The sequence below is a fragment of the Protopterus annectens genome, chromosome 6.part0 (genome assembly GCF_019279795.1).
Source record: "Protopterus annectens isolate FY-2018-M chromosome 6.part0, PAN1.0, whole genome shotgun sequence".
Lineage (NCBI taxonomy): Eukaryota > Metazoa > Chordata > Ceratodontiformes > Protopteridae > Protopterus > Protopterus annectens.
This window is the reverse complement of record NC_056737.1, coordinates 1,737,872,304-1,737,898,303: the sequence shown is the minus strand read 5'-3', so window position 1 is coordinate 1,737,898,303 and position 26,000 is coordinate 1,737,872,304. Positions and strand designations below refer to the sequence as shown.

Here is a 26,000-nt window from a genome sequence, read left to right as displayed (position 1 = left end):
CCCCCAGGCATAATCCGATGCATCTGTCTGCCTGGTTGTGGGCAAAGTGAAAGGCTGTCCCTTGTTGTGGTGAAAGTCCAGTGCCCACCATCGAAACTCCTGTTGCAGGCAGAGAATAAGAGTTATTGTTGTTTCCAGGCTGTGGCAATGTTGAGTCCAAACACTTTTTAAGATACCATTGTAGCTTCCTCATATGCAGTCTTGCATATGGAATTAGGATGCCATGAAGCCCAAAGCCTGCAGAATTTTTCTTGCAGGTAGCTGGGTCTTTGTTGCCATCATTTTGAAAGTAATGAGTCAGTTGCCTTTGCTTGTCTGGCGTGAGATAAGCCATCTGGGCAGTTGTATTTAAGCTTGCACCCAGGAATATCATCTCTTGAGAGGGCACTAGTTTTGATTTCTTTTCGTTTACTGTGTACCCTAGGCAAATTAGTAATCTTTTTACAAATGCCAGATGCTTTAGTAGAATGTCCTTGCTCTCTGCTTGAATAAGGCAGTCGTCCAAGTAGGGATATATTCAAATTCCTTTTTGTCTGCAAAATGCAATTACTGGTGTCAGGCATTTTGTGAAGACCCTGGGCGCAGAGAATTGGTAATCTATTGAGCCAGCTATGAATCTGAGGTATCTTCTGCAAGACTGATTGGGACATGCAGGTATGCCTCTGAGGTAGAGGCACTAGCCAAGCCTTGCCCAGCACGGGTAGAAGTTGCTGCAGTGTCAACATTTTGAATTCTGGAACGTCCAGGAAAGTATTTAGAATAGACAGGTCCAGTATTGGTCTCCAGGATTTGTCCTTTCTGGGTACAAAGAAAAGTCTTGAGTAAAATCCTTGCCCCTGCTCTTGCTGTGGTACTTTTTAAATGGCCCTCATGTCCATGAGAGCAGAAATTTGTTTTTGTGCCTCTGCCCATTGATTGTGTGGCAGGTCTGGCATACCTTTTGACCTTGGTAGGGTGCGAAAGTGGAACCTGTAACCCTGAGAAAATATTCAGTACCCATTTGTCCTAGGTGATAATGTGCCAATTTTGAGAAACGTGCTAGTTTTCCCCCTAAGGGTGCTTCCAAAAGTTAAGTGCTTGGCATTTGTAGAGGAAAGTCATTGGGACAGTTTCCTATAAGGTTGTGATTTGTCTTCTCCACCTTTGGGGGCTGAAGCACCCCATTGTTTAGGTCTGTATGAGCCTTGGGACTGAGATCTGCCTCTTGGGCGTCTATCTGCCTCTGTGGCCTGACACTGGAAAGGACCAATTTTTAGAAGGCCAGTTCCTGCTAAATCTAGGTGGCTGAACCTGTAAGAAATCCCTTACTGTCTGCATTGATTTTGCTTTATCCTCCATTTTCTTTAACACCTCTTCTGCCTTAACACCAAAGTATCATGCTGTAATGGAGCATCCAATAATTTTGCTTTAACATGATCAGGTAAACTGTTCTTTTTAACCAAGCATGCCTTCGAATGACAGAACCTGTAACTGTGGCTCTACAAGACACCTCTAATGAATCAAAACCACATTGCAAAGTATGCTTCCCCACTTGTTCAGCTGCATGCAGTAAATCCTGCATTTCCTTGTTCTCAGGACATTCAGAGCCTGTAAGCATTCTGTTTTAGCAAAGGCATTAGGTAGTTATTTAAGCATGTGAAAGTCAGTTTAAAGCCCTTACAGCTAAAGTAGCAGAGGTGTAATCCCCCCCCCCCCCATCTGTCCAGTGCTCTAGAATCCCTATCAGAGGGAACAGGGTTTTTTTTGCAGTGGAAGCCTTGACCCCATTGGGACCCTGAGAAATGGTTTCTGGATCAGCAGCAGGGTTTTGAAATTTATGAGAATCTGGAACCCTGTAGTAACTATCTGGCTTAACTGGTGCAGGGGGTAAAAAAATCAAGAGTCAAACTGGATTCAGAAAATACAATATCTAGTACAGGGGGGATAGCAAGACGCCTGTGCTGAGGCAGTAAAAGAAAGTTTGAGCCTTTTCTTGGATTCTGAATAATCTTGGCTCTCCCAATGGAAATGCTCCCTTATGATGTGCAGGGTTTCCCCAAAAGAGTAGCCCTCAGGAGGAGAGGTTGAAGGGATAGATTCTTCAGCATCAGAGTCCTCACAGGGAGGAAGAGAATATCCCTGTTATGAAGAGGAATCAGAAAAAATAGAAACCTGGTCATAGGAGTCATAGTCCGTGTCTTGCCTAGGCCTTTTATCAGGAGGGGGATGGGAACCCCTGATCAAAGTAATTAGGTTCTCAGCCATTTTGAGCATTTGTTTCTTTGGCGTGGATGACTGTCCAGGAGAATGCTGTACTTTTGTCTTTAAAGGTGTTTTAGACTTTGCCTTGGCTGCTGAAGAGGGCTTGATAGTAAGCTGTGTAGGTCTGAAAACACCCTTAGAAGCAGATGCCTGCTCAGCGGCTCCGGACCCATCTGAGGGAATTGTTTCCGTGGGCCCAATACCTTTGTTTCCAGAGGCTTAGCTGTCTCCACATGGGAGTCAAGAGGCGGTCTGTGGCTCTGAGGTAGCGGGTGTCAGGGGCTGCGAAAGCGCCTCACTGAGAACCGGTGACTGGCCTAGAAGAAGCTTAGTCAGTTTTGGACCTCAGAAGCCAGTCTTTGTCCTTTTTATGGACTCCGGTTGTCGGTTGTTCTGATGGCATTATATAGTTAAATCTTCGGCCAAAGTAATGTAAAGTAAAAAATCGAACAGACGCTTAGTGTTGGTTGAATCTAGCACAAAACCGACAACTAGCAAAGTTGTGGGCAGGGCCTAGGCAAGAAATACAGTAAGAATGAAAATCCTTGAGGTATTTGCTTCCCACAAGTACAATTGTTAACTTTTACTGACAATGGTCTGGAGCAAGAAAAAGTTTCCCCAACGGGGTACTTGGCTTTATTGAAGACTTCGGATCTGAAATTTAATTTCGAAAATCTCAGGAGTCTGCCGACAGGCACTTGCGAACTGCTTTTGCATCTGGCACCACGCGGCAAGAAAGACTGAAGAAAATGGCGTCAGCTGCATCTTCTATACCCTGGCACACTGACGTCAGGGAAGAGGCGATGGCAACCGATGCCAGACCAGGACTTTGGAATTCAGGCAGACTGCGGGTAGCCTGCCAGCAGGATAACCCAAGTGTAATGACTGCAACAGCGAAACACGAACATCATGCAGCAGACACCATTACATCAGTTTTTCTTGCCTCAGATGTCAGGTGCCTCAAATATAAAGCAATTATATGGTGTGGAACACCCCCAGCAAAAAGCAAAAATACACATAGTATTAAGATGTGCCAAACCAAAAAGGATAGTTGAAAGCAAAGAATCAGGGGGCAGGAGGGAGGGTAACCAGGACTGCAACAGTGAATACACTCCAACATCTCATTTATGTTAAGTGTACACAAATGTACTATGTTAGTGTTTTTCACTGTTGCAGTCATCACATTTGGGTAGATTCCCAAAGCTAAGGAAGGGTGGAAGTACACTAAGCATTAGGCCTGGCAATCGGGCCCTGTAGGACTGCGGTGGCAAATCCAGCTCTGGATTTAGAAAAGATAGGCAAGTGGTAATGCTTGGTGAAATTGTGTACCGAGCTCCAGGATGTCCCTGGTAGAGACTCTGAGAAATGCAATAGAGGTAGATGTAGCCCTAGTGGAATGTTATCCTCTGTGGGGTAGGTTTTCCATGGTGCTTGTAGCAGAAATGGATGCAGTGTGATATGGGGTTTGCTTTGAAATGGCCTTCCCCCTCTGCCCCTGCAACAAAGCTGACAAGCTGGTCAGATTTTCTGAGAGGCTTAGTCCTGTCCAAATAGAATCTAAGCTGTCTGTGCATGTCTAGAGAATGCAGTAGCCTTTCACCTTTATTTTGAGGATTACGGAAAAAAGTAGGCAAATGAATGAACTGGTTTAAAGCGACACCACCTGGGGCATAAAAGATGGGTTTGTCCTGAGGGAAACCCTGTCTACATGGAAGATCATGAAGGGTTCCAACTGCCATAAGGGCCCACAGTTCAGACTCTCTTCTTGCTGAAGTGATGGCTAGAAGTAAAGCAGTTTTCCATGAGAGGAATTTCAACTCTGCTGTAGCAGCCGGTTCAAAGGGGGGGGGGGGGGTCTAAGTTTTTCCAATACAAAGTTAAGGTCCCAGGCTGGAGTGGGAGCTCTCCTGGGGGTCTTAAATTTTTGGCCCCTCTAAGGAACTATTTTACCAGAGGATGACAGAAGAGGGGTGGCTCAGTATTATGCTGAGATGGCAGAGGCATGAATCTTAGTTGGATAGGCCCTTGTGGAGCATTTCTGTCACGTAATCTAATATAGGAGGTAAGCTGGGCACAGTTGTGGACATCCCTTGAGACAGACTCCAGGAACAGTATCTTTTCCACTTTTCTGAATAGGATTGTCTAGTACTAGGCCTCCTTGCCTCAAGAATGACATCCAGCACCTGCTTACTGAGGGTTGCTAGAGGTGAGTTCAGGAGAGTATCCAAGCTGCAAAGTTCAGGGTTTGAAGCTGAGGGTGCAGAATTTGCCCCCCCCTGCTAGGACAGCAGGGAAGGGGTTCCGAGGCAGGTGCCATGGTTGTAGCAATGTCAGACTGCACGGGTGTGGCCAGTCTGGTGGAATAAGGATTGCCCTTGGTGTGTCCTGTTTGATCTTTAGTAGAACCTTCGAGAGGAGAGGCAGAGGGGGAAAGGCATAGACGGAGGCATTCCCAGGAAAAGGACAGGGCATCCACCTTCCAAGCTTGGTGGTGGGGAGTTCTGGTGCAGTATTTGTTCAACTGATATTTCTGAGGGGAAGCAAACAAGTCCACCTCTGGTGTCCATCTGTTAAAAGTCTGAATATTTTGGGTTGGTTTCCAATCGTGCGAGTCCATGTGATTTCTGCTCAAGTTGTCTGCCAGTGAATTTTGTTTGCCTGGCAGGAATTGAGCTTGTAGGTCCACTTGGTTGCTCAAGTCTGCGTTCCACAGAGCCATGGCTAGTCTGCAGAGTTGGTAGGAATGTGTTCCTCCTTGCTTATGTACCACATAACTATGGTGGTGTCTGTCTTTACCAGTAATTGTCCTGGAAGAATAAGGCCTTTGAAGGCTGTCAGAGCATTCTGTACAGTTAACATTTCTTTTTGATTGATATGCAGGTGCATCTGCTTTGGGTTCCATTTGCCCTGAATGCACTGCCCTGCCATGTGAGCCCTCATATGCAGAGTCTAATGAGTCTGTTAGGGTGGCAGGGGGTAGAGTGGAAAAAAAAAAAAAAAGAGTCCCTTGCTGTGGCTGCAGGCCTCTGCTCACCAAAGGAACTCTGCTCTTAGACACGGAATGATAGGAATTGTTTCCAGGTCCTGAGAATGTCAACACCATAGACTTGGATACCACTGAAGTTTCTTCATATGCAGTCTTGCATATTGAATTAACAGAATGCAAGAGGCCATGAACCCCAGAACTTGCAGCATTTTCCTTGCAGATAGCTGGGTTTTGATGGCCAGCAGGTTGAAGTTGTCAAATTTGTTTCTCTGGAGTAAAGAATGCCATCTGGGAAGTTGTTCAAGCTAGTTACCAGGAATACAATCTGTTGGCAGGGTACTAGGTGTGATTTCTTTTCGTTGATTGTGTACCCTAGTGAAAGTTAGAAGTCACTTTATAAATGCCAGGTGCTGTAGTATCAAGTCCTGACATTCCACCTGAATCAGGCAATCATCCAAGTATGGAAAAATCTGAATACTTCTCTGCCTGCAAAAAGCAATGGCTGGAGCAAGGCACTTTGAATACCCTGGGTGCAGTAGATAAGCCAAAGGGAAGTGCAGAGAACTGATAGTGCATAGAGCCTGCCCTGAAGTGAAGGCATTTCCTGCAAGATTCCCTTAGGGTATGTGCAGGTAAGCTTCTTTTAAATCTAGGGTTGCCAGCCAGGCATCCTTAGCTAGGATAGGAAGAAGCTGTGGCAGTCAGCATTTTGAATTTTGTAACCACCAGAAAGTTGTTGGGAATAGATAAATCCAGGAAAGGATGCTAGGAATTCTTTTCTGGGAACCAGGAACAGTCTTGAATAAAAGCCTTGTCACTTTGTTCTGCTGGGACAGGTTGAATAGCCTTGATGCCGAGGAGAGAAAGTACTTGCTTTTGGGCCTCTGCCCACTGGTTTTGGGGGGGGGGGGGTCTGGCCACTCAGGGTTGGGAGTGAGTGGAAGTGGAATCTGTATCCTAGGGAAACCATGTTTAAAACTCATTTGTCTTTGGTAATGTATTCCCAGTTTTTTGCATGCAGGGCAAGCTTTCCTCCTAAAGGTGCAAGTACTTGAGCAAGGCTTGGGGGAGTTGAGGATAAGTCATTGTGCAAGTTTACCATAGGGGGTGACTTACTACTCTGTTTTGGACATGGGAGCACCCCACTGCTTAGAGATGTGCATAAGCAGAGACTGAAGTCTATGGGGACTGCGGGCTCCTGGGTTTGGACTGAAGGCCTGGAAGGGACTAGAAAGGACCATTTCTTTGAAGGCCAATACTTACTGAATCTAGGTGGCTGTACTTGTAAGAAATCTTTAACAGTTTGCATAGAATTAGCTTTCTCCTCCATCCTTGAGAACTACTTCTGCTTTATTGCCAAATAGGCACTCTTGGTTTAAGGGTGCATCCAGTAATTTTGCTTTGACATGATCTGGCAAGTTTAGTTCCTTAAGCCAAGCATGCCTTCTAAGAACAGACCCAGTAACAGCAGCCCCACAAGATGCTTTTAAAGCATCAAAACCACACTGCAAAGTAGGTTTACCAACTTGGTCAGCAGAATGCATTAACTCTTGTAAATCTTTGTGTTCTGCAGAGTCAGGAATCATCCTTTTCTGCTTAATTAGCCCCATAATAGGCTGCTGATGCTTTAAAATATGAAACTGGCAATTTAAAGCCCTAATGGCCAGAGCCGACACTTAATAGTGCATTGGTTAAATCTAACAAAACCGACAGCCAGGCACGTTGTGATCAGGGCCTAGGCAAGGAATACAGTAAAAATGGAAATCCTTAGGAGGTATTTGCTTCCCATAAGTAATACAATTAACTTTTTCTGACATCGGTAAAAAGCAAGAAAAAAAAAGTTTCCCCAATGGGGTACTTGGCTTTATTGAAGACTTCGGTTCTGAAACTTAAATGCAAATATTTCAGTAGTCGGCCAACCGGCACTTGCGAAATGCTTCTGCTTCAGGCACCGTGCGGCAAAAAAGACTAAAGAAAATGGCATCGGCTGCATGTTTTATACCCCTGACGACCTGACGTCATGGAAGAGAAGACAGTAACCGAAGCAGGACCCAAGACTTTGGAATTCGGGCCGACTGAGGGCAACCTGCCAGCAGATTGCCCAAATGTAATGTCTGCAACAGTGAAACATGAAGAACATCTGGCAATTTAAAGCCTTAATGGCCAGATAGCCTTACCGCCTTTTGGTCCTTGGGAAATGGTCTCTGGATCTGCAGGATTCTTGAAAGGGAATTTGAGAGAGTCCGGTACTCTATAGTACCAGTCAGGTTTCCTGGGAGCTGGAGGCAAAGCATCTGGGGCAAGGCTGGATTCCAAGTACTCTACAATCGCCAGAACAGGAGGGATAGCTAGAGGCCTGTGCTGAGGCAGGTTTAAAAATTCCCAGTGTCTTTTTGGCCAGAGTAGTCCTGGCTTTCCCGGTGGAAATGCTCCCTAAGGGTATGCAGGGTTTCACCACAAGAAAAATCTTCTGGAGGGTAAGCAGAGAGAATGGAATCCTCTGCATCAGAATCCTCACAGATAATGGTATGTCCTGGCAGTCAAAAGGAACAGATATCAGATTCCTGATCAGAAGAATCAGAAGGAAAATCAATTCTAGGTCTGAAGGGGAAGGCTGGCTTCCCTTCAGCCATTCTAATCATGAGGCCTGTGAATGCGCTTTGGTCGGTTTCCTAAGCGTAGTGTGAACTTTAGGCCTGAAACATTCAGTATTTTTGGCTTAAAAACAGCGTTTAATATGGAAATTGGTAGGCCTGAATACACCCTCAGAAGCCGGTGCCTGCACAGCAGCTCCGGACCCATCCAAGGTAAAGACAACTGCAGGTTCCATAGCCTAAGCATCTCACAGCATACAGACTCCGAATGGGTCTCAGTAGAGGCCTGCAAATCTGTAGAAGCAGGTATCTGGGGCTGCAAAAGTGCCGGAGTACCGGCGGACTGGCGACTAGCTTAACGGTAGCGTTGTCAGCAGTTTTGAATCTATGCTGTCTGCACTAATCCTTACTTTTTCTGGAAGATCGGTAGTCTGATGGCTTACAGACACCATTTCGGAGTACGGAGATCAAGAGCGAAAGTATTTAGCTACAAAAATTGCCCGACAGTTTGGGCGTTTAACAAGGCACAAAACTGACAGCGAGGGACGTCATGGTATGGGCCTAAACAGGTGATTCAGTAAGAATGAAAATCTGAGGTATTTGCTTTCCACAGGCAAGACAATTTTTTTCTGACATCAAGTTAGAGCAAGAAAAACGGACCCCCAACGGGGTACTTATCTTTTAGAAGACTGCAAGTCTGAAACTCAAATGAAAATTTCAGGAGTCTGCCGACCGGCACTTGTGAACTGCTTCGGGGACCACACAGCAAGAAATACTGATGTAATGGCATCTGCTGCCATGTTTTATACCCCTGATGACCTGACATCATGGAAGAAGCGACAGCGTCCGACGCAGAAATCCAAAGACTCTGGTATTTAGGTCAGCTGAGGGCTACCTGCAGGCAGATGACCCAAATGTGATGACTGCAACAGTGAAACACTAAGAACATCTGTGAAGGAGTGACATTCCACAGATTCCTGCTGCATCTCAGTGGGAATATAGTGGAGTTGTTTGTCAGCTTTCTTAAAATTTTTGGGTGTCAACAGGATGTCGGCTAACAGTTCTGACATCTTGTGTGAGGCACTTTAAATATCTACTTAGCAACCAAACATCTAAAGAGAAAAGAATTTTAGGAATGACTGATTTAATTTTTGAAGTCGTGTACAGCCACTAGACAACATAAAGGAGCGTTTTTTTTTTTTTTAAGGGATCTGCCTACCTTAATCACACTTCTTAGCAGACATAACTGTGATAAAGGCAAGAGGAAAAAGGTACTTAGCTGAGCAAGCCTAGGCAATGGTGCAACAAAGTACAGTTGTGCACACTTACCATAAAATGTAGATGGAGTGTATTCACTGTTGCAGTCATTTCATCTGGGTTATCTGCCTGCAGGTAGCCCTCAGCCGGCCTGAATATCAAAGTCTTGGATCCCAGAGTCGGATGCTGTCTTCTTCCATGACATCAGGGGTATAAAACATGCAGCATATGTTTTTCTTGCCCCAGATGGCAGGTGCTCCCATAACGGGAAGCAATTATATGTTAGGTTACACCTCCAACAAAAAGCAAATACACCAGAAAGCTGAAATACACTAAACAAGAAGAAAAGTATAGCCAAAAGAAGTCAGGGGGCTGGAGGGAGTGTAACCAGGACTGCAACAGTGAATACACCAACATCTACATTTATGGTAAGTGTACACAACTGTACAATGTTCTTAGTGTTTCACTGTTGCAGTTATTACTTTTGGGTAGATTCCCAAAGCTAAGGAAGGGAGGAGGAAATTAGAAAGCATTAGGACCAGCTATTAAGCCCTGCAAGACTATTATGGAGCAAAACCAGCTCTGGATTTAGAAAAATAGGCATGTGGTAATGCTTGAAGGTATATACAGAGCTCCAGGTAGCAGTTTCTAGGATGTCCCCGGTAGGAACACCTCTGAGAAAGACTGTAGAGATAGATGCAGCCCTGGTGGAATGTGATCTTATCCCCTGTGGGGTAGGTTTTCCATGGTGCTTATAAGCAGCAATGAATGCAATGGGCTATCCACTTTGAAATGGTTTGCTTTGAAATGGCCTTCCCCTCTGCCCCTGCAGCAAAGCCAACTAGCAGCTGTTCAGATTTTGAGAGGCTTGGTCCTGTCCAAATAAAATCTAAGTTGTCTGTGCACGTCCAAATAATGCAGTATTAGTTCTCCTTTGTTCTGTGCATTAGGGGAAAAAGGTAGGCAAATTAATGGACTGATTAAGGGCCATACTAGACACCACCTTGGGCATAAAGGAAGGATTGGTCCTGAGGGACACCCGGTCTGCATGGAAGATAAAGGGCTCCACTGCCATAACTGCCTGTAATTCAGACACTTCTTGAAGTGGTGGCTACAAAGAAGGCAGTTTTCCAAGTTGCAGCTGGCTCAAAAGGAGGTAGACTGAGCTTTTCCAATACAAAATTACAGTCCCAGGCTGGAGTAGGGCCTCTCCTGGGTGGTCTTAAATTTTAGGCCCCTCTGAAGAATTGCTTTAGCTGGGGGGGGGGGTTCAGTATTATAATGTGCTGAAACGGCAGAGGCATGAATTTTAATTGACGAGAAGGAAAGGCCCTTGTGGAGCATATCTGTTAAGTACTGAATATGCGATAAGTGGGTATCGTTGTGCCCATCCCCAGAGTCTGGCTCCAGGAACAGTATCTTTTCCACTTTTCAGCATAGGATTTTTCTAGTACTAGGCCTCCTTGCCTCCAGAATGAAATCCAGCACCTGCTTACTGAGGGATGCTATTGTAGAGCTCAAGGAATTAGCCAGGCTGCAAGGTTCAGGGTTTGAAGCTGAAGGTGCAGAATCTGACCCTCCTGCTGGGACAGCAGGGAAGGGGTCTGAGGCAGGTGCCATGGTTCCAGCAGTGACATACTGCGCAAGAGGGGGTACTATTGCTGGTGTGGCCAGTCTGGTGCAATCAGTATTGTCCTTGGTTTGTTCTCTGATCTTTAGCAGAACTTTCGAGAGGAGAGGCAGAGGGGGGAAGGCATAAACAGAGGCTTTCCCAGGTGAAGGACAGGGCATCCACTTTCTAAGCTTGACTGTGGGAAGTCCTTGCGCAGAATTTGTCCAATTGGTAGTTCTGAGGGGAGGCAAACAGGTCCATCTCTGGATTCCCCCATTTGTTTCTCAAAAGGTTGAATACCTTTGGTTCCGGTTTCCACTCGTGTGGGTCCATGAGATTTCTGCTTAGGTCGTCTGCCAGTAAGTTTAGCTTGCCTGGCAGGAATTGAGCTTGTAGGTGCACTTGGTAGCTCAAGGCTGTGTTCCAGAGCCATGGCTAGTCTGCAGAGAGGGTACGAGTGGGTCCCCCCCCTGCTTATGTACCACATAAGTGGTGTTCTGTCTTTACCAATAATTGCCCTGGAAAAATGTAGTCCTTGAAGGCTGTCAGGGAATTCTGTACAGCTAACATTTCTTTTTGGTTGATAATGCAGGTGCATCTAACTCTGGTTCCATTTGCCCTGAATGCACTACCCTGCCAAGTGAACCCCCACATGCATAGTCGGATGCGTCCATTAGGGTTTGGGCATCAGGGGGTAGAGTGAATGGGAGCCCCCTGTTGTGGTAGCAGGCCTCTGCCCACCAAAGAAACTGTCTTTATACCAGGAATGATAATAATCATTGATTCCAGGTCCTGAAAATGCTGACACCATAGGCTTTTTAGATACCATTGTAGTTTCCTCATATGCAGTCTTGCATATGGAATAAGTAGAATGCAAGAGGCCATGAACCCCAGGGCTTGCAGGATTTTCCTTGCAGATATCTGGGTCTTTGTGGACAGTAGTTTGAAGTAGGCTGTCAAATAAACTTGTTTCTCTGGCGTGAGGTAAGCCATCTGGGAAGTTGTGTTCAAGCTTGCTCCCAGGAATGCAATTTGGCAGGGTACTAGATGGAGATTTTATGGTGTACCCCAGTGAGGTTAGAATTTTTTTTAATAAATGCCAGATGTTTTAGTAGCATGTCCTGGCTCTCTGAATTACACAATGTCCAGGTATGGGTATATTTTATTTATTTTTTTATATATATTTGAATTTTTTTTTGCCTGCAAAATGTAATGACTGGAACTACACACTGAATACCCTGGGCGCAGCAGATAAGCCAAAGGGAAGTGCAGAGAACGGATAGTGCATGGAGCCTGCTCTGAAGCGTAGCTATTTCCTGCAAGATCCACTTATTGGAATGTGCAGGTAAGCTTCCTTTAAGTCTAAGGTTGCAAACCAGGCATCTTTGCCTAGCAGCTGTTGCTGGGACAAGTTGAATAGCCCTGATACTTGGGAGAGAGAACCCACAGTTGAGACTCTGCCCACTGATTTGGAGGTAGGTCTGGGTCAACCGTTTGGGGTTGGTAAAGTGTGGAATCTGTATCCTTTGAAAACTATATTTAAAACCCATTTGCCCTGGGTAAAGAGTTCCCAGTTTTTTTACATGCTGGGTGATCTTTCCCCTAAGGGAGCAGGAGTTGAGCAGGGCTTGGAAGGTTTAAGGTTAAGTCATTGTGACATTTTTCCATAGGGGGTGCCTTACTACTTCCAGCTTTGGAAGCGGGAGCCCCCCACTGCTTAGGCCTCAGAGTACCTTGAGACTGTAGTCTAAGTGGTCTGCTGCTCCTGGGTTTGGATTGAAGGCCTGGAAGACAGGAAAGGACCAATTTTTAGAAGGCCAATGCCTACTAAATCTGGGAGGCTGTACTTGCAGGGAATCTTAACAGTTTGCATAGATTTAGCTTTTTCCACCATCTTTTTAAGGACTACTTCTGCTTTGTTGCCAAACAGGCAGTCTTTGTTTAAGGGAGCATCCAGTAATTTAGCTTTAACATGATCTGGCAAATTTTGCTCCTTAAGCCAAGCATGCCTTCTAAGAACAGACCCAGTAACAGCAGCCCTGCAAGATGCTTCTAAAGAATCACAGTCACAAAGTAGGTTTACCAACTTCAGCAGAATGCATTAAATACTATAATTCTTTATTCTCAGCAGTCAGGAATCATTTTCTGTTTTAGTAGTCTCATAATATGCTGCGGATACTTCCAACATATGAAACTGGCAGTTTAAAGCCCTAATGGCCAAAGTAGCAGAAGTGTATACCATCTGTCCAAGGCCCTGGAATTTTTATCAGAGGGGGTAGGGTTTTTGGCAATAGTAGCCTTAATGCCTTTCCTTGGGAAATGGTCTCTGGGTCCACAGTAGGATTCTTGAAGAGGAACTTGAGAGAGTCAGGTACTCTAATACCCGTCAGGTTTCCTGGGAGCTGGAGGTAAAGTGTCTGGGGCCGTGCTAGATTCCAAGAAGGCATCTACAAGGTCCAGGACAGGAGGGATAGCTAAAGGCCTGTGTTGAGGGAGGAGTAAGAATCCCCTAAGCCTCTTTTTGGAGTCAAAATAATACTGGCTTTCCCAGCGGAAATGCTCCCTAACAGCGTGCAAGGTTTCACCAAAACAAAAATCTTGAGGGGAAGCAGAAGGAATGGGGTCCTCTGCATCAGAATCCTCATAGGTAGATAAGGGCAAATCCTGGTAATCAGAACAAACAGAAAATTCAGAATCCTGATCAGAAGAATCAGAAGGAAAATCAGTTCTAAGTCTCTTAGAGGGTGAAGGGCTGGCTTCCCCTAGAGTAATAAGGTCTTCAGCCATTGCTTTTTAGGCATATGGGCCTGACAATGCGATTTGGACTTCTGTTTTCTAGGCGTGGGTCAAGTTTTAGGCCTTGAAGATGGCACCGGTTTGAAATGCAAGTCAGTAGGCCTAAATATACTCAGAAGCCGACCTGCACAGTGGCTCCGGACCCATCCAAGGTAGAAACATCCATGGGTGCCATGGTTGAAAAAAGCAACTCACAGCATACCGGACTTTGAATGGGTCTCAGTAGAGGCCTGTGAATCTGAAGCAGTGGGTATCAAGGGCTGCAAAAGCACCTCACAGAGTACCGGCGAACTGGTGACTGGCTTAGAAGTGTCATCGGCAGCTTTGGACCTAGGCAGCCTATCTGCGTGTTTACGGAATGTGGGTAGTCAGATGGCTTACCGAAGACATATCAGGATAATTGAACAGAGCACCAAAATACTTAGAAACAAAAATATACCGATGCCGGATAGTTTGTGGTTTAAATAAGGCACAAAACCAACAGAGGGATGTCGTGGTCGGGGCCTAAGAAAGGAATGCAGTACAAATGAAAATTTGAGGTATTTGCTTTCCACAGGTAATACAATTGTTAACTTACTGACATCTGTTTACAGCAAGAAAAAGTATCCCCAATGGGGTACTTGGCTTTTTTGAAGACTTTGGTTCTGAAACTCTAAAAGGAAAAATTCAGGAGTCGGCCGACTGCCACTTGCGAACTGCTTCAAGCACAGTGTGGCAAGAAAGACTGATGCAATGACATCTGCTGTATGTTTTATACCCCCCCCCTCCCCGACCTGACGTCATGGAAGGAGACTGCATCCGACACCGGGATCCAAGACTTAGGCTGAGGGCTACCTGTAAGCAGATAACCCAAATGTAAGGACTGCAACAGTGAAACATGAAAGTACAGTTGTGTACCTACCATAAATGTAGATGTTAGAGTGTATTCACTGTTGCAGTCATTACAATTGGGTTATCCTGCTGGCAGGCTACACGCAGTCGGCCTGAATTCCAAAGTCCTGGTTTAGCGTCTGTTGCTGTTGCCTCTTCCCTGACGTCAGTGCGCCAGGTGTATAAAAGATGCAACAGACACCATTTTCTTCAGTTTTTCTTGCCCCAGATGTCAGGTGCCCCCAAAAGGGTAGGCTAATTTATGCCAAATAAACATGAATGCAGTAAAGTAAACTTTTCCTTCATCTACAAGCAAATACACCATACAGGTTGTATAGAATAAAGTACAGATAAGTCCCAGCAAAGGGAAAGGGGGATGGTGGGTGGGTAACCTGGACTGCAACAGTGAATACACTAACATCTACATTTATGGTAGGCACACAACTGTACCATGTTCGTGTTTCACTGTTGGTCGTTACAATTGGGTTGAATCCCAAAGCCAAGGTTGGGCGGCTGGGGCTAAATAGGAATAGGAGAGGCTATGAGGCCCTGCAGAACTGCAGTGGAAAAGCCTGCCCTGGATTTAGAGTTGAGAGGTAAGTGATGGCGCTTTGTAAAAAAGTGTGCTGAACTCAAGTTGCAGCCTCTAAAATGTCTTTGGTTGGTACTCCTCTGAGGAAGGCTGCTGAAGTGGCTGCTGCTCTGGTTGAATGTGGCCTAACGCCCTTAGGCACCATTTGCCATGCGGTGAATAGCAGAAACGAATGCAGTGGCCTATCCACTTTGAAAAAGTCTGCTTTGAGGTGGCCTTTCCTTATGATGCTGCAGCATATGCCACTAGAAGTTGCTCAGTCTTTCTGAAAGCTTTGGTTCTGTCCAAGTAGAAGCGTAGCTGCCTATGAATGTCAAATGAATGCAGAAGTCTCTCACTTATTCTGTGGGTTTGGATAACAGGTAGGCGAATTGATTCAGGGCTACACTGGACACTACCTTAAGCATAAATGTCGGGTTTGTCCTCAGAGATACCCTGTCAGGATGGAAAATGATAAAAGGTTCCACAGCCATGAGTGCCTGTAACTGAGACTAGTCTTGCAGACTTCACCCCCCTCTCACCCCCTAAATGGCCCATCTCAATACCGGAAGATTGCCAAATTCCAGTAATAACGGCCACACAGGTACAAAACGCACTCTCTAAAGCCAAGAATACAGCATCCATGGGACCAGATGACATCCCGGGCTGTGTACTATATAAACTACAATATCAACTGGCACCTCAGCTAAGTGTCATGTTTAATCATAGCCTCACCTCAGGTTTCGTGCCCACTGAGTGGCGCAGAGCTACAGTTATCCCAATCCACAAGGGGGGATCCACCTTAGATCCCGGAAACTACCGTCCCATCAGGTCTGACAAGCCTCATCTGCAAGGCCATAGAGCGTACTATCATGGAACTTATAAACAAAGACATTGGCAACCTTCAAACACTGGACCCCACCCAGTTTGGGTTTGTGAAGGGCCGATCTTGTCTCCTGAACCTGATTGACTTCTTTGAATCAGTCTCCAGAGCCATGGACAAGGGTAAGGTGGTCCACACAGCCTATCGAGACCTTGCCAAGGCCTTTGACACCATCCCCCACTCTGGAATCAGATATACTTACTAAGTTGGGCATTAATCCCTATGTCACCCAATGGGTTGCTAAATGGCTTACTGATAGAACCCACACTAAAAGTAGCAGACTCCAAATCCAGCTCCAGACAAGTGACAAGTGGAGTACCTCAGGGTTCAGTCTTGGGGCCGCTCTTGTTTGGCATCTACTTCTCTGAAGTACAGGTCAACACTAAGGGACTCTGGCTAACAAAGTCTGCAGATGACTGCAAACTGGGAGCCATTATTGAATCCCCAAATGATGTGGATACTCCACAAAAGGGCCTTACAGAAACAGATGCTTGGTGCCAGAGCCATGGGCTCAAGCTCAATGCCAAGAAATGTATTGTTATCCCCTTTGGGAAATAACATGCATCCATGAATTACCATATAGGTGGCAGTACACTAAAAGTGTGATAAGAGACTTAGGGACACAGGTGGACAGTGGTCTCACCTTCGATAACCACATCGCCACAACAGTCAGGAAATCCTTCTATGTGGCACACCTCATCACGAAGGGCTTTTCATCCAGAAAAAAGGAGGTCATTGTCCCACTGTACTCATCCCTCATTAGACCCATTATAGAATACAACGCCTCATTTGGTATGTACCTCTCAAGACATCTGCAACAACTGGAAAGGCCTCAGAAATACCTCACTAAAAGAATCACAGGCCTAAAGCAGATGCCCTACGCTGACCGCCTTAAAAAACTCCAGCTATACTCTGTCGCATATCATCTACTCAGAGGCGATCTCTGCTTAACATACAAGGCTATGTCAAACCCAGAGCTGTTGGACATGCTACACTTAAAGAAATCCCAATCCCTCAGAGCTACACGTTCCAGGGATCTAAACCTTGTCATCACAATAAACAAAACATGCTGGAGGGATAGGTTCCTGACCCAGAGACTCCCCAGACTCTGGAATAGATTGCCCATACATGTCAAGCAGAGTGCCTCTTTGGACCTCAAGAGGAACCTTGACGATTGGATGGGAGAAAGGAAATTCACCCCAGGGATCACGTCAGTCGCCCTGCTAGACAGGGGTCCAGGAAAGTAAATAATGTGGGAAGAAATAGCCAGGGAATTGTTATGGCTAGGCTTGTATAGGCCCTAGGGCTGATAGCCTAGTACCAACCTATGAACCTATGAGAGGTTATTGCTAGGAGCAGAGCTGTTTTCCAGGATAAGAATTTTATATCAGCTGTAGAGGCTGGCTCAAAAGGAGGCAGTGTGAGTTTTTCCAAGACAATTTAGGTCCCATGCAGGTATTGGTGCTCTCCTTGGAGGTCTTATGTTTTTGGCCCCTCTGAGGTACTGCCTTAGTAATGGGCGAGAAAAAACAGGTGGTTCTGTATTGTAATGAGCTGAAACGGCATAGGCATGAATCTTAATTGATGAAAAGGATAGGCCTTTGTCTAGCATCTGTTAAGTATTGCAAAATCTCAGGAATATTTGGTACAATTGTGTCAATTCCTTGCGTCTGGTTCCAAACATAATTTCTTCCATTTTTCTGCATAAGATTTTCTGGCGCTAGGCCTCCAAAATAACATCCATCACTGCTTTAGAGAGGCATGTTTTGAATGGTTACATTATCCGGCTGTGCATGAACTGTTTTGTTGGGTCAATAAGTGAGGAATGTGAGGTAGTGTCCAGGCTGGACAGTGACAAGTTCCTTAGGATTGGGTACCAGTGCTGGCAGGGCCAGTCTGGGGCAATCAGGATAATTTTTGGCTTCTCTTGTCTGACCTTTAGAGTACCTTGGGGAGGAGAGGCAGTGAAGGAAAGGCATATACGGTTAAGTCTTTCCATCTGAAAGATAAAGCATCCACTTTCCATGCTTGCTTGTGATAAGTCCTTGTGCAGAATCTCTGTAGTTGGCAGTTGTGAGGGGAGGCAAACATATGTCCGGGCATCCCCAGTTCCTCGTTATCATGCTGAAGACTTGTGGATCCAATGCCCACTCGTGGGGATTCATTAGGTTTCTGCTTAGTCTGCCAGAGTATTTATCTTTCCTGGCAGGAATTGTGCTTGCAGATGTACTTGGTAAGTCAATGCTGTGTCCTACAAAATCATGGCTAGTCTGCAGAGGGGGTAGGAATGTGTGCCTCCCTGCTTTGTTTATGTACCACATGACTGTAGTATTGTCAGTCTATCAATAGTTGTCCTGAATGAAGTAGATCCTTGAAGGCTGTCGGGGCATTTTGAACAGTGAGCATATCTTTTTTTGATTGACATGTAGATGCATTTGGCTTGCGGACCATGTGCCCTGAATACATTTTCCTGCCATATGGGCCCCCCAGGAATAATCTGATGCATCTGTTTGTCAAGGTCTGCCTGGCTGTGGGTAAAGTGAAAGGTTGTCCCTGGTTATGGTGCCAGGACTTTACCCACCATCAAAACTCCTGTTGCAGGCAGGGAATGAGGGTAATGATGGTTTCCAGGCTGTGGCAATGTTGAGTCCACTTTTCAGATACCATTGTAGTTTCCTCATATGCAGTTTTGCATATGGAATTAGCAGAATGCAGGATGCCACGAAGCCCAATGCCTGCAGAATTTCTCTTGCAGATAACTGGGTCTTTGTTGCCAACATTTTGAAATAAGTAGTCTGTTGTCTGTCTGGCGTGAGATAAGCCATCTGGGCAGTTGTATTTAACCTTGCACCCAGGAATATTATCGCTTGAGAGGGCACTAGTTTTGATCTTTTTGTTGACTGTGTACCCTAGGCATGTTAGTAATCTTTTTACAAACGCCAGATGCTGTAGTAGAATGTCCTTGTTCTCTGCTTGAATAAAGCAGTCGTCCAAGTAAGGATATATTTGCATTCCTCTATCTGCAAAATGCAATTACTGGTGCCAGGCATTTTGTGAAGACCTTGGGCGCAGTAGATAAGCCAAAGGGCAGTGCAGAGAATTGGTAGTGCATTGAGCCAGCTATAAATCTCAGGTGTCTTCTGCATGACTGATTGGGACATGCAGGTATGCCTCTTTTAGGTCTGAAGTCAAAAGCCATGCCTTCTTGCCCAGCATGGGCAGACGTTGCTGCAGAGTCAACATTTTGAAATATCCAGAAATGTATTTAGAATAGACAGGACCAGTATTAGTCTCCAGGCTTTGTCCTTTCTGGGCAACAAGAACAGTAGAGTAAAATCCTAGTCCCTGCTCTTGCTGTGGTACTCGCTGAATGGCCCTCATGTCCATGAGGGATGAAACTTTTTGTGCCTCTGCCCACTGATTGTGTGGCAGGTCTGGCATACCATTTGCCTTTGGCAAGGTGTGAAAATGGAACCTGTAGCCTTTGTGACTATATTCAAGACCCATTTGTCCTGGGTGATCATGTGCCAATTTTGTGAAAAAAGTGCTAGTTTTCCCCCTAAAGGAGCTGCCAGAAGATAAGTGCTTGGTGCTGGCAGGGGAAGTCATTGAGACTGTTTCCTGTATGGCTGTGATTTATCGTCTCAGCTTTTGGAGGTAGAAGCACCCCACTGTTTAGACCTGTATGAGCCCTGGGGCTAGGATCTGCCTCTGGGACGTCTGTATCTGCCTCTTTGTGGCCTGACACTGGAAAGGACCAATTCTTTGCAGGTCAGTTGCTGCTAAATGGGAGGTTGTACCTCTAAGAAATCCTTGACTGTTTGCATAGATTTAGCTTTGTCCTCCAATTCCTCCAACATCTCTTCTGCTTTAACACCAAACAAGGTATCATGCTGTAATGGAGCATCTAGTAATTTTGCTTTAACATGATCAGGCATATTCTGTTCCTTTAACCAAGCATGCCTCCTAACGACAGAACCTGTAACAGTGGCCCTGCAGGAGGCCTCCAGAGAATCAAAAACACATTGCAAAAGTATGCTTTCCCTCTTGTTCAGCTGCATGCAATAAATCCTGCATTTCTTTTTCTGCACATTCAGAATTTGTCAACATTTTCTGTTTTAGTGACATAAGAAATTGTTGATATTTAAGCATATAAAAAACTGACAATTTAAGGCCCTTACAACCAAGGTAAGGAAGTATAAATTTTTCCCTCCATCTGTCCAGGGCCCTTGAATCCCTATGAGGGGATAGGGTTTTTCACAGTGGACGCCTTGACCCCTTTGGGACCCTGAGAGATGGTTTCTGGGTCAGCAGCAGGGTTTTTATAAAGAAATTTATGTGAATCAGGAACCCTGTAGTATCTGTCTGGCTTAACAGGAGCTGGTGGTAGAGTCAGGAGTCAGACTGGACTCTATAAATACATCCACAATGTCTAAAACAGGAGGAATAGCAAGGGCCCTGTGCTGAGGTAGTAAAAGAAAATCAGAGCCTTTTCTCAGATTCTGAGTAATCTTGGCTCTCCCAGTGGAAGTGCTCCCTCATAGCATGCAGGGTCTCCCCAAAAGAATAATCCTCAGGAGAGGCTAAGGTGATACATTCTTCAGCATCAGAATCCTCATAGGGAGGAAGAGAGTATCCCTGTTCAGAAGAGGAATCGGAGGAAATGGAAACCTGATCTGAAGATTCATATTCTGTCCCTTGCCTAGGCCTCTTATCAGGAGGGGGATGGGAGCCCGTGATCAAAGTAATTAGGTCTTCGGCCATTTTAAGCATCTGTTTTTTAGGCATGGAGGCCTCTCCAGGGGAATGTTGTACTTGTTTCTTTGTCTTTAGGGGTGCTTTAGTCGTTGCCTTTGAAGCTGAAGTCGTTTTCACATTCAACTGCGTAGGCCTGAAAACCCCCTCAGAAACTGATGCCTGCTTATCGGCTCCGGACCCATCTGAGGGAATAGTTTCCGAGGGTCCAATACCTTGAGTATCCAGCGGCCTAGTCGGCTCCATGTGGAGTCGGAAGCGGCCTGTGGCTCTGAGGTAGCGGGCATCAGGGGCTGCGAAAGCACCTCACCGAGAACCAGCGACTGGCCTAGCCGAAGCCTCGTCGGTTGTGGACCTCGGATGCCTGTCCTTTTTCTTTGTGCTTTTTATAAAATTCCAGTAGTCTGCTGTTCCGACGGCATTATATAATTAAATCTTCTGCCAAAATAATGAAATGCAAAATTGTACTGACGCTTAATAGTGCGTTGGTTAAATCTAGCACCAAACAGACTAGCAACGTCGTGGTCAGGGCCTAGGGCAAGGAATACAGTAAGAATGAAAATCCTTATGAGGTATTGGCTTCCCACAAGAAATACAATTAACTTTTTCTGACATCGGTCTGGAGCAAGAAAAAAGTTTCCCCAACGGGGTACTTAGCTTTAATGAAGACTTCGGATCTGAAATTCGAACTTGAAAATCTCAGGAGTCGGCTGACTGGCACTTGCGAACTGCTTTTGCTTCGGGCACCGCGCGGCAAGACAGACTGAAGAAAATGGCGTCGACTGCATCTTATATACCCCTGGCGCACTGACTTCAGGGAAGTGGCGACAGCAACTGACGCCGGACCAGGACTTTGGAATTCAGGCAGACTGCAGGTAGCCTGCCAGCAGGACAACCCAATTGTAATGACTGCAACAGTGGTGTTCAGATCAATGGGAATAAAGACCCTCCCATTTGGACTGGCAGCAAGGCAGTCTGGTAATCATATGCTCATACATTCCCTCATGCAACTACACCCACGCACCGAGGTCATACAGACATGGAGCATCCAGAAGGTTATGGCTTTGGTACAATGTCAAGGATGTTAACTTGACCTTTGCAGGATAATCCCATCAGTTTAGGATGAAAGTGATCCAAGGAAGGAAATCTGATTCCATCACTAAGCATACAATTATTAACCAGCATTTTAAGTCACACCTCACCGTTTACCTTGGGAAAATTATTCCATACTCAGTAGACTGCAAAGAAGAATGCGAATGGTTGGAGAAATTACTGCTGGTACAGCTATACAACACAAGTAAGCCAGCTGAATACTAACCTGCTTTAAGAAATTAGCTTTCAAATTCAACTATAATACTGGCAATGCACTACTGCAGTCTTTCACCACAATGCATCATACCCCTCTTTCAGTTAAGTGAAACATTCAGATTTAACTTACCTTGTACTTCTCATAAAATACAGGAACAGTGAAGAGGGCCAAAACACCTACAAGGAAAAAGAATGTTATCCAAATGTGCAGAAAAGTTACTTGTATAATGCAGTGTCAGCTTAATAAAAATCAGAATTTCAGACAAACTACTGAGCTACAAAAGGCTGAAATACAGAAAATGTAGGGAGTACACACATTTGTCTTTTTATTTTACGCTTTATTTGCTCTACATCTTTCTGCTGACTGGTACTGTGTGCTCCTTGGCTGCTACATTTACACAGCAAGAAAAGGCAAACGAAGCTACGAGTGTACATGATGAAATGCCTTCCAAATATGCATGGATTTTTAATGCGTCATGGAAAGTACAGTTTTGTACCTACCATAAATGTAGATGTTCGAGGATCCACATTGCTGCAGTCCTAACTATTGGGGTAGTCCGCTGTCCAGTCGGCCCGAATACCAAAGTATATGGCTGACGTCGGTCAGGGCGCATTAGACTGACGTCAGTACGTCAGGGTACTAATGCGCATGACCGACGTCATATCCTCAGTCTTTTCTTGCCCCAGATGTCAGAAGACCCTGAAAAGATAAGGCCAAAACCAAAAACTCCAAACATACCTGCACCAAAAATATGTACAATATATACAAAAGTAACAGAATATAACCTCACCTACACAACCACCCCTAAACACAGAGGGGAAGGAGGGAGGGTAAATTGGACTGCAGCAATGTGGATCCTCGAACATCTACATTTATGGTAGGTACAAAACTGTACTATGTTCTTCATTCCACATTGCTGCAGTCCTAACTATTGGGTAGAATCCCAAAGCAGAGGTAAGGGAGGCTGGCAAATCATAAGGAAGCAGGAACTGACAACATGCCTTGCAAAATAGCTGTGGCAAAACCAGCCCTAGACTTAGAGTAGAGAGGAAGGTGATAATGCTTAGAGAAAGTATGCACTGAACTCCAAGTTGCTGCCTCCAAAATATCCTTAGTGGCCACCCCCCTTAGAAATGCTGTTGAAGTGGCAGTAGCCCTAGTGGAATGAGGCCTAATCCCAGCTGGAATCTCCTTGCCATGATGGGAATAACAAAATGCAATGCAACACCCAATCCACCTAGAAATAGTTTGTTTTGACACAGGCTTGCCCTGAACCCAAAGCAAAAGAAACAAACAACTGCTGAGACTGCCTAAAATCCTTAGTCCTGCTCAAATAATAACGCAATTGCCTGTGTACATCTAAAGTGTGCAAAATCTTTTCCCCTTTATTTTGGGGATCTGCATAAAAAGTAGGCAAATGAATAGTTTGGTTTAAAGCCACACTAGAAACCACCTTAGGCATAAAGGAAGGATTAGTGCGTAAAGATACCCTATCCTTATGAAAATCAAAAAGGCTCTACCGCCATAAGGGCCTGCAACTCAGAAACCCTTCTTGCAGAAGTAATGGCCAACAAAAAAGCAGTCTTCCATGACAAATATTTCAATTCAGCAGTAGCCGCAGGCTCAAAAGGTTGTAGAGTAAGTTTCTCCAACACAAAATTGAGATCCCAAGCAGGAGTAGGAGCTCTACGCGCCGGTCTTATACTCTTTGCCCCTCTAAGAAATTGCTTGAACAAAGGATGCGAAAACAATGGTGGGTCACAATCATAGTGAGCTGAAATTGCTGCAGCATGAATCTTAATGGAAGAGAAAGACAAACCTTTGTCCAATAACTCAGTAAGATATTGAAGAGCCACACTCAAATTAGGCTCAGAAATCTCCAAATTGTTTGCTGCACTCCAAAATAAAAATCTCTTCCATTTTTCTGCGTACACTTTCCTTGTACTAGGTCTTCTGGCTTCCATAATCACATTTAAAACTTGAGGAAGTTGAGACCTGCTGTCTTTCAAAACAGAATATGCCAGGCTGTTAGATGAAGAGAGTGAAGCTTGACATTGAGCAGGTGACCGTCCCTCTGAGACAACAGATGTGGAATCAAGGGTAAAGGCCATGGAGGCTTCCTTACCAGACTCCTCAGTAATGGGTACCAGTGCTGCCGAGGCCAATCTGGAGCTATTAAAATCATCCTTGGCTTGTCTTGTCTGACCTTTAGAAGCACCTTTGGGAGAAGAGGCAGAGGTGGAAAAGCATACACATGAAGATTTTTCCAACTGAAAGAAAGAGCATCCACTTTCCAAGCTGTGTGATGAAACCTCTTTGTGCAAAACTTTGGCAGCTGGTGGTTTTGTGGAGAAGCGAACAGATCTATGTCTGGAGTTCCCCATGACACTGTCAATTTTTGAAATACATGAAGATCCAGTTTCCACTCGTGGGGATCCATGATTTGTCTGCTTAACACATCTGCTAAGGAGTTCTGTGCTCCGGCAGAAACCTTGCCTGAAGAGTTAGTTGCAAGCTGAGCGCAGTCTCCCATAAAATCATTGCTTGCCTGCACAATGGGTAAGAATGTGTTCCCCTTGTTTGTTGATGTACCACATGACAGTTGTGTTGTCTGTTAGAATCAACACCTGCCCTGGAAGTAGTAACTCCTTGAAAGCCATTAATGCAAACTGGACTGCTAACATCTCTTTCATGTTGATATGTAGATGCTGTAGTCTGGCAGGCCACTTGTCTTGTATCCACTTTCCATTTAGATGAGCTCCCCAAGCAATGTCTGAGGCATCTGTCGTTAGAATCTGACTCGCCTCTGGCGGGTCACAGAGAGTCCCTTGTTTAGGTGACATTCCTGAGCCCACCACAAAAATTCCTTTTGAATGCAAGGTATTATTTGAATGACAGTGTCCAAATCCTGGCAGTGCTGTGTCCATACATTTTTGAGATACCATTGCAGCTTCCTCATATGCAGTTTGGCATTGGGAAGCACCAGAATACAAGATGCCATGAACCCTAAGGCTTGAAGGACTGTCCTTGCAGTCAGCCCGGACTGAAGAGATAGTTGATGGAAGTAACTGGAAAGATTATTTTGTTTGTCCGGGGTTAAAAAGGCCATCTGGGCTGCTGTATTCAGTCTCACACCCAGAAAGCACATGTCTTGAGAGGGTACTAGACTGGACTTTATTTCGTTCACAGAATACCCTAGGCATCTTAGCACTGCTATGACAGTCCAAATGCTGTAGAAGGTCTTCCTTTTCTTGAGCTAGAATCAGGCAGTCGTCCAAGTAAGGATAGATTTGAATTCCTTTTAGCCTGAAGTAAGCTATCACTGGAGCCAGAACCTTTGTGAATACTCTGGGCGCAGTGGATAAGCCAAAGGGCAATGCAGAGAACTGATAGTGAGAATTTCCAGCTCGAAAACGCAGATACTTCCTGCAACTTAGCCTTATAGGCACATGAAGGTAAGCTTCCTTGAGATCTAAAGTTACCATCCAGTGATCTTTGCCCAGCAGAGGTAAAAGCTGTTGTAACGTCAACATTTTGAACTTGGGAATGTCCAGATAAGTGTTGAGGATAGATAAATCCAAAATTGGCCTCCACGTGTTCCCCTTCTTCGGTACTAGGAACAGACTAGAATAAAATCCTAGGCCCCTTTCTGGCACAGGAACTGGCTGAATGGCCCCTATTTGGAGCAACAGAGAAATTTGCTTGTGAGCCTCTTGTCTTTGTAGAGGAGGAATGTCTGGCATGCCTTTGAAAGGAGGCAAGGTATGGAAATAAAACCTGTAACCGTGGTGAATGATATCCAGAACCCATCTGTCTTGGGTAATTAAATCCCAATTTTCTTTGAAAAGAGACAGCCTTCCTCCCAAAGGTGCTGCCAGGCGAGAATGTACTGGCAGCTGAAAGGCAGGTCATTGGGTCTGCTTACGAAAGGACTGACCCCTGCCCTCACCAGAAGTCTGAGCAGGGAACTCCCTGTCCTAGACCTAAAAGAACCTTGAGCTCTGCCCCTACCACGTCTAGACCTACCCCTAGACTGGGAATCATAAGCAGGATAAGTCCATCCCTTAGTAGGCCAATTTCTACTAAACTTGGAGGCTGCACCTGCAAAAATCCTTAACAGTTTGCA

General features: G+C 45.3%; 1 protein-coding gene across 1 annotated transcript in view; it reads right to left on the bottom strand.

Moving 5' to 3' along the window:
* The window catches only part of RTN3 (reticulon 3), a 475,542-nt gene that overhangs the window by 161,595 nt on the left and 287,947 nt on the right, over positions 1-26,000 (bottom strand). The window contains exon 5 of the mRNA XM_044075128.1: positions 22,004-22,050. Coding sequence (XP_043931063.1) covers positions 22,004-22,050 — 47 coding nt within the window. The remainder of the gene's footprint in view (positions 1-22,003; positions 22,051-26,000) is intronic.